Here is a 9,577-nt window from a genome sequence, read left to right on the forward strand (position 1 = left end):
AATTTTTGTTTAAAATGTCAATTAACATTTTTACTTTAACGCTTTCCCTTGTTACTAACATTTTAACACAAAAGAAACCACATCATAAAAGTCCCATTTTCACACACAACATTTTTAGACGTGTGATGTCTGCTACTTGATGTTCTGTAGAGATTTGTTTGACACCTAATTTTCCCTCAGTTACTTTTTCTCGTATAAAAAAATGTTTGATAGAAATGTTCTTAGTTCTCCGATGAAACTCCGGGCTTTGAGCCAGTCTCACTGCAGCGGTATTATCAACTTGAATAACAGGAACTTCTTTTAGTTTTGTGATTTCTTTGAAGAGCTCAGCCAAACTGCCTCTTTTGCTCCTTCTTTTGCTGCTATGATTTCAGCTTCAGTTGTTGATGTAGCTACAACTGCTTGTCGTTGGCTCAACCAAGAAATTGCTCCTCCTGAGTATTTCACGATGACTCGTGAGATTGAACGGCCTGTCTTCGTACATCCTCCGAAATCAGCATCACTGTAGATCTCCAAAACTCCAGCCTCTTCTTTTCTCCTACAGTAGACTATCCCAAAGTTCAAAGTCCTTGCGATGTACCGAAAAACTCCCTTGACTTGTACAACATCCTCTTGAGTTGGATTTTCAAGGACTCTTGAGATGTATCCTACGCTGAACGCTAGATCAGGTCTTGTGCCGAGCATTAGGTACATCAGTGCTCCTACTGCTTGCCTGTAGGGAAATTGTATCGCCTGGTTAACTTTCCCTGATGTGGAAGATTCTTCACCCTTGAGCATTGGAGTTGAAACTTGTCTGCAATCTGACATATTGAAACGTTCCAAAATTTTTTCTGCATAAGTTTTCTGATGAATTTTTATAAACCCTTCTTCTTGTTGTATTTCAATTCCCAAAAAATAGTCTGCATTTTTCGAGAAAATTTTGAATTCACCAATGAAAACTTCTAGCTTGAGTCTGTTCCAGCTACGATACCATCATCCACATAAATTCCAATGATAAGTTTTTGTCCATCACTTTCTCGAATAAATAAGCATGGATCAGCATTACTGACCTTGAATCCATGTTTATGAAGAAAAGCTCCCAGACGTTTTTTCCAGCATCTTGGCGCTTGTTTGACACCGTAGAGACTTCTTTTGAGTTGGCAGACCTTGTTGGTTCCATCTTCATATCCTTGGGGCTGTTTCATGAAAACTGTTTCTGCAAGATTTCCGTACAGGAATGCAGTAGAGACGTCAAATTGCATCAAATTCATGTTTTCACTTGCTGCAGTGCTAAGAATCGATCGGATTGTCCCCATCCGGGCGACTGGACTGAAGGTTTCACTGTAATCGATACCATGACGCTGACTGAACCCCTTGACGACTAGCCGCCTCTTGCACTTGTCGATACTACCGTCAGGATTTTTCTTAAGTCGGAAGACCCACTTGCATTGAATTGCCTTCGCACCAGGTGGAAGATGTGTCAATTTCCAGGTCTGGTTTTCTTTCAACGAAGCGATTTCACGATCCATGGGTTTCTTCCACTCTACAGAATCACTTCTTTTTAGGGCATCTTCAAACGTCTCAGGATCCTCGGTCACTAGATTTACAAACTCCTCCACCAACATGGAATATGGTTCCAGATGTTGGGGTTTCCTCAAGATCGATCTATCCCTCAAGATTCTTTCAGAATTCTTCTGAAAATATTCTTCTTTTTCCGTCTTAAATTTTTCTTCTGCATCCACTTGTAGCTCATCGTCACTGTCATCTTCTGTTCCTTCATTGTCTTCTTTTATTGGAAACTTAACTTGACTTTCACATTCTTTAATTTTTTCTTGAAATAGAACATCTCTGGAAAGAATGACCTTGTGATCGTTTGGAATATAAATTCTGTAACGCTCATCACCATCATATCCAACGAGGAATCCTTTGATTGCTTTCTTGTCCATCTTCTTTCTCTTCTCAGCAGGTATGTGAATATAGCAAGACAGATCCAACAACTCGTAGATGTTTTATCCTTGGTTTCTTCCCAATCCACAGTTCATAAGGACTTACCCCTTCTTTTGAAGATTTTCTTGTTCTATTTAACACGTAAATGGCTGTCATTACCAATTCTGCCCATATAGAATCTGGAAAATCAACTTCACTGTTAGTAGTTGAAGGTTCTAGCCATTTCGATTGTTGTTCGGTTCTCACGCTCACTGCCTCCATTTTGCTCTGGTGTGTAGGGCGCTGCCAGTCTGCGAGTGATTCCGTTCTCCACTAGGATGGTCTTAACCACTTCACAGTCGAATTCACCACCATTATCACTGAGTAGTTCTCCAATGCTGTGCCCAAGGGTTTTTGTGTGTCCTAAGAACTGTTTTAACACAATTCGCACATCTGATTTATGTTTTATCACAAAACCATAACGAAATTTTGTATAATTGTCTTTAAAAATCACAAGAAATCGTTTTTTACTGAAGGATTCACAAAATGGGCCTACAACATCAGCAGAAAAAAGTTCACCAGGTGTCGTTGCAGTTGCTCGAGTACCAAACGACAAGCGATGCGCCTTTCCAAAAATACAGGGCTCACACTAGCTTCACGGTGATGCCTAACTCTCTTTTGAGCATCTCTCTCACGTGTCGCTTGTCTTGGTGTCCCCATCTTTCATGATAGAGTTGCAGCATTGAGTTTTCTACTTCTGCGATTTGACTCCCTCTGCTTTCTCAGGAATCACTGGTTCGATGGATGCCTTGTACCGCCCTCCGCCTTTTTCACGACCTCCGCACAGGACAGTTTTTCCATTCACTTCTAACCAGCACTTGGTCACAGTGGAGTAGGACTTACTGTTTTCATTTTTATCTTGAGCTGCTAAAACAGAGAAAAGATTTCTTGAAATCTTTGGAACATACCACACATCAGTCATGACCATTTTTAGAGTACTTTTCTCAGTGAAAGAAGAAATTTCAATCGTTCCCTTTCCAATGGCTTTGAGCACTTCTTTTCCAGCAGCCTTTATGACGCAGGGTGATTGAAATTCGTGAAACTCAACAAACTGGTCCGGAGAATTCGTCAAGTGCTTTGTGGCTCCATTGTCGATCCACCATCCTGATGAAGTCTCTTTCACTTGAAGAATATCTTCACTCACACCACAAAGGGCTACATTGGAATCCACGACGTTGGTCTGATGTACTTTCTTCTGTGGTCGTCCATCCGCAATCCACTTTTTGCACGTTTTTATCCAATGTCCCTTGTGTTTGCAATAATTACAGGAATCATTTTCTTTTGACCTCTTTGATTTTTGGTATGTTTTGGATTTTCGGTTTTTTACAAACAATGCTTTTCCAGTGGCGCTGTCTGTGACCTTTCTGAAATTTCTTTCGTACATACACAATTGGGTCACTAGTTCATCAAAAGTTTTTTCTTCGTTTTTCGACAATAACGTCCAACTAGATCTAAAATTCTCGAAATCGTCTGGTAAAATTTGCAAAACTTTACAAACAGGAGTAAACCAGGCAGTTCATTTTCTTCCTTGGATTTTAAACCATTGTTGAGCTCATTCCATAAATTTCTCAATTTAGCAACGTAGGTTGAAACATCCTTTCCATTAATCCAACTGAACGCAAAAAATTCTGTGCATATCTTAAACAGCTGATCTTTGGATTCAATTTTAACGCTTCCCATGCATCATGCGCTGCGTCTTTATCCATAATCTTTTGATAAACTGTGTCCGTCACTGAGCTCGATATCATGGATTTTGCATAACTATTCGCCTTACGAAATAAACCACTTGCCTTTTTGTGATTAGCTTTGACTCTTTTATCTTGTTCGTTATCTGACAAAGTCTCTGGTTTGCAAAGCTTTCCGTCAATAACGTCCAGGACACCCTCATGATAGTCCAGCAAGTCACGCATTTTTCTCTTCCAAATTGGCCAGTCTGCCTCACCAGCTAGGGGTTTGATGTGTTTCGCCAGATCCATTTCTTCAAAAAATGTGTAATGACGAAACTCTACAACAAACAAAACTTCGCGACTCGACTTTGTACTTTTGGACTTCCACGTGCGATTTCTTTATTCAAAGTATTTTATTAATCTGAGCCCATAACCTATTAAAGTTATTTAATATATCCAAAAAGCACAATTAGAACATGTATTTATTCTTTTTATGAAAAAGAATACAATTCTACAAAATGGACCGACAGAATATTTTATGCATCCTTAAACACGCCAACTTCTAATATAATTTTTGTTTAAAATGGCAATTAACATTATTACTTTAACAAAGGAAAACTGTGCTACCAATTTGACCAAATTGTTGTGGTGTGTGGTTTTAAATTCATTGCGAGTTGAATGCCCAACAGAAGACAAATTCCCATTACAGGACATTTAACACAGATAATAGAGATTTGAGGTCTGGGTCAAGGTCTGGGTATATAGGTAAGGAGAATTCAAGGGATCGTAGGTTTATAGTGATATTTAGAGATTTTAGAGGTCTTCCGAAACTGTTCGGTAATTAGATCATAGTCATACTCACTAAGCTTTTATGATTTGGCACCCACTTGGAACAGGTATACCATTGCTTATGCACACTACCGATGTGGTTCAAATTTTAGTAAACAGTGAGTTCCAAACGAAACTGTTAATTAGGATTAATACTTGAAAAAGCATTTAAGTTATTCGATATTTTGAGATTAATAACAATTAAAAATGTTGTTGGTATCAATTATTTGTTAGGAGACAATAAAGTTAATAATAAACAACATGCGTTGGAATTGCTTTTCGAAAAAATATAACATACCATGACGCTTATAATTTGTTGATAGTACAGATCCGAGGTATTGTATTTGAGTATAATCTACCATTGAAAGGTTTTGCTATGGAGATTATTATTTTAAATTGTATTCAAATGTAACTTTTTTTTGTTATGCAAATTGTACCGTTATGTAATACGTGTATATAATTTTAATATGCCCTCCTGAAAACTTTAAAACGTTATGAAAGTGATAAAGTTGCACGTTAAAGGTTTTAATAATCGTAAAAAAAAAAGATATAAACACGGAAACACATCGTAAAATGGATTTTTACAAATCGATTAAGTTGTAAGAAAATATAAAGATACAGGTCTATGAGGCATAAACTATCAAATAATAAGACGTGAGAGTTTCGAACGGGTGAGTTTGGCGTAGAGTTCTCCCATAAATTGTGTAAGGAGGTTAATTTACGATTATTGCTCGAAAATTAAGAAAAATTCAAACGATATTTTGTTTTAATAAATTTCCATTTGACGTTGATTGCCGAATTTGAAATCTTACTGCTAACGGCGCCTTCAAATTTCAATTAAGAACTTCGAGCGCGTTTTGCAATGAAAAGGAATCGGACGTTAATTTAAATTTATTGCGAGCGATCCGACGAAAATGGGTAACGACAATTGCGCTACAATATGATCCGCACAACTTTAAGTACATAAATTAGACATATAAGTCATGTAAATACTGATTTATTTTGCATTAAATAAAACACAACTTCGTAAAACATATTAATCTAGCGTATAGTGATTTATCGATCGCTTTGCGGTAAACATTTTGAAAAGTGTTTTCAGCCGCGTGTCGCCCAATTTTTCTACAATAGAATCGTGATTTAGTGAACGGTAATTGACCTATGAGTTTATGATCTTTCCAAATGGTCCGACGATGAATGCGCTTGTAAATTTCTGCGTTGGTGTTAAAACCCGACTTTTCGAGCTTAACATTCTCTGCATTTAAGGAAAACTTCAAAATTTCGATGTTTAAAGGCTGTAAGTTTAAACATATGCTAATCATTGAAAATTTCACGATTTATAACTATCTAGATGTAGAATTTCAGAATGTTGCGCACTGTTATTACTGATTTCGGTATTTCAAAAAGAAAAGAAGAGGCGAAAGATCGCAAAAACTGCTCCCCCTTCTCTAACTACGCACTAAGAGTTCGCTCAAAGCTCAAAAATTAGGTACTTACAAAACGTACCTACACTCTGCGAAGATGCAAAAGCCAAAAATATCCCAATTCATAGTGCGTTTTCTATTTATCGAAACGTCCGTTTCGGGTTGGGAGTAACTTCGATACGTCCAAGTAAATTAAACTGTTTCTAATTAATTATTCCTTTCCCTGATATCGGAAAAGTATGGGACCGATGTCAGATTTCACGTTTTTTAAGCGCGTTTCTTTTGAAATAAGGCCCAGATCAAGTGGACGGGTTTTCTGTAACTCATTTAAATGTTAATCCTTAATTATACTTATCCAATTGGTCGGAATGAAATCACCAAATTCGGCATTCCAGCAATACCTACCCTTTTGTTCCTTAAGGTTGAAATGTAAGGCAAAGCGGCGTAATGGGTTAGCGCGTTGTCCCCAAACTGCACGACCTTGCCGGTTTCAATCCCGGATTTTCGTATACCATTAGAAAACTAAAGTCGATTAATTGGTAATTAACGGACCTAAAACGTAATATGATTGATTATCTATCCTCCTCCCTCGTAAGATAGCGTTCGGTAGCTGTAGAAATAATTTAAGTATTCCTACAGGAATGATTACAAAACTGATAAATACACCACTTCACTTCGGTGAATTATCGACGGTAAGGCAAAACAATTAAACAGAAATGAAAACGCACAACACATCAATATATTCCGAAACTCCTTAGCGAAGTGCCAAACTTAAAACGCTTCTCGATACCGGGTGTTCAACAAAGCTGTCGACCGCTCAAATATACAGTGTGGCCTTAACTTCGGTTATGAAACTCAAACCGGAAAACGGTGGGCTTCGTTACAAAAGTCGGTGAGTTGAATGGGTTCTGAGCAAACCAAAGTGGCCAGAGAAGAAGAAGTGCCCATGCAAATCCCCGTGTCCACCACGAACAAATCCGCGCTGACAAAATTCTAACCAAACCCAAGACGCTGCCCTATCGCTGGGAGATGGCCAATCCGAGAAAAGGTACCAAGGAATCAACAACACGGAATATAGACAACTGAAAGGAGAAGCTGGGGAATTGGAAAAGTCAAATGTTCGCCTTCTACAGCCGGATTCCAGTTTCAAGGTTTTCCTACGAGAGTATGAAGCGCTAAGAGATATGGTACATCGAGATGCAGGGGCGGCTCCTGCAAAACACTATATTTCCTCGCAGGTGGCGTTAAAAGAGGAAAGACCCACCACAACATTACGAGTTAAATCAGTTTTACTGATAACAGTCCAGGAGGAAGCCGCTAACTGGTCCAAAACTACAAGAAAATTTATTTATAAATGGGCAGTTAAAACTACCAGTTGAAGAAAACCCTACGGCGGGTGGAGCTCGGTGGAGCAGTACTGGTAGCCAACCTACTAACAGGAACTAAACCAACCATCGACCTCAATGTCGTTACCTTCTGGATGCAGTAGGACTACTAAGAGTAGAGGGTGCAACGAAAATACTGTATACTGCGAGCAAGAAATCTGGTTCGCGGGAAGCCAGCGTCTGCGATTTAACCAGTTAAAGGGAAATCTCCCACCAGTACGGATAAATATGGCACACCCCTTCGGATCAAAATACGCAACTTTGCCATATCTTTTGCCTATCTCTTAAAGTTTCCGAGATCCTTATGGTGGCCCTCGAATTTGAATCAGCCTGTATAGCACATAGTAACTCAACTCTATTTAAAATCCCATAAGACGATTTCCAAAACTCCTGTAGGTCATCTGACTTGCCAGTTAGCCATGACCTTGAAAACGAAATAGAAGTCACAGTCATCTCCCCCTGGCGGCGACTTTGAAAACTAAGTAGAGGTCAACCAAAAAGGTCATAAATAACGATTTGTCGGAGGGAAGGGGAGGCGCAACGTGAGTGTGGGGGCATTGTGATCCAATTTAAACTTTGAAGGAGAGTCGCCGTTATAAACTCCCATCATTCGAACGCATCTAATAATATTAATGTAGTCGGGGACAGCGTACGCCGAGCAGTGATTTAATCAGTAAAACTAATTTCACCGCCGATGGTTCGTATTTGATTTAAATAATTTGAATGAGGCCATTACTACAAAAAAATGCAAAATTATTGCTTTTATTTATTTGACAAGACATTGTAAACTGATAAAGTTGCAGGTGTATTTTTTTGTGTGTACAATTACTCATCTTTTATGTGCAGATGTGTTTTAAAGGAAATGGGTCCAGATGAGACAATAATTGATAACGTCCTGTTTACATGATAACGCAGGTGTTTTAATAGTTCGACGAAAATAGTGGATTTACGGAAAAATTTGCGCGGCTTTAAAAAAGGAAAGTAGAAGTGGTTTGAGATAATGCTTTTTTTATAAAGGGCAGATTTAATTTAGATAGTATTTTGGTAGGATATGGTTTAGTCTTTGATTTAAGGTGTTTGTAATTGTGTTTAATGTTCGTCACGTGTGTTTACGGACCCCGTCAATTTAGTCTCAAGTAATTTTCGCAACTCGAGTTTTTTGTGAAAACAAGTGCAATTAAATTTTGTTTGTAAATCTAGTGTTTGTGGTCTTTTGAAGTCTCTTTCAGTGGTGCCGGATACCGGAGTGACATGATTATTTATTTCATCTGAGTAGTAGCCCTAGCATTTTAGCATTTTGTGGGTCATTATAGGTGGTTCATACAGTCATATACAGGTATGCAAAAAGATTGTGGCAGGTCTAACCTTTTACTAAGCTATAAAGAAACCCAATAAGCATTATATGAGTGTGATAGAGACAACTTTACCAGTATTGATATTGACAGTGGCAATTAAATGTGTCATTCTCATTGATGCTAGCCTACTCAAAAGAAACATAAATGGCATCAACGCATTTACTTGGTTATTGTATTCCATATCACTTCATACTTCTATGCTTTCTAGCTTATTAATACTCATACCTGCAATAATCTTGTTCCCTACCTGAGCATGACTCGATATTTTTATTAATATAATATGCAATTTTGATCTTAAATTCACGACACGTCAGCTCTAAATGCACATTTAATTTTTAACGTTCAATCAAACAAAAGTTTATTCTCTCGAGAGTGTTTTTAGCGCATTTTTTAAGAATTAGCATTGTTTGCGTTTTGTTCGTCCTTCCGTCCGTCCGTCCGGACCCACTTCTACCGCTTTGAACTACTTCTAGGGGAATGGTCCTAGAGTGCTCGAATTTTTTTGCAGAAGATAGCCTATACCTTGAAGGTGTGCCAGACGGCCATCAAATTTCGCTGTCTATAAAGGCCCCCCCCCCCCCACGAATTATTTCCTGAGATGCTGTTTTTGAAAGTAAAACGTGCATAGCTTTTACATACGACAACCAATTGATCTCAGATTTTGCATACGCATGCCTTTAGTGCTGCTAAGTTAAACCTTAGAAAATGGGCGACTCTTTTTCGAGATCAGTGAGCGACGGGGTCTGAGGGGGGGGGGGGGGAGGTCAAATATTCATTTTATCTCTCATTGTATTCTAATTAAAGGTCTCAACGAAAGAAACCGCTTTCTACCAACTACTGCCCTTCTTTCCCTCCTCTTATCAAAGTACTGGATGGAGGGGGAGGGGTGGGGAGGGGGAGTGGAACTAGTTTCATCCTTCATGGTACTCTAATGAAAGGTCTCAACGAACATAATT

General features: G+C 38.6%; 1 protein-coding gene across 1 annotated transcript; it reads right to left on the minus strand.

Annotated features, from left to right (window-relative positions):
• Positions 1–300: 300 nt before the first annotated feature.
• Positions 301–807, minus strand: LOC116178367 (secreted RxLR effector protein 161-like). The gene has a single exon (XM_031497844.1). The coding sequence runs from the start codon at positions 805–807 to the stop codon at positions 301–303; it is 507 nt and encodes a 168-aa protein (XP_031353704.1).
• Positions 808–9,577: the final 8,770 nt, after the last annotated feature.

The sequence above is a fragment of the Photinus pyralis genome, unplaced genomic scaffold (genome assembly GCF_008802855.1).
Source record: "Photinus pyralis isolate 1611_PpyrPB1 unplaced genomic scaffold, Ppyr1.3 Ppyr1.4_LG8, whole genome shotgun sequence".
NCBI lineage: Eukaryota > Metazoa > Arthropoda > Insecta > Coleoptera > Lampyridae > Photinus > Photinus pyralis.

Coding starts and splice junctions, on each gene's coding strand:
- LOC116178367 (XM_031497844.1), bottom strand. CDS start 807: ATGTCAGATTGCAGACAAGTTTCAACTCCAATGCTCAAGGGTGAAGAA.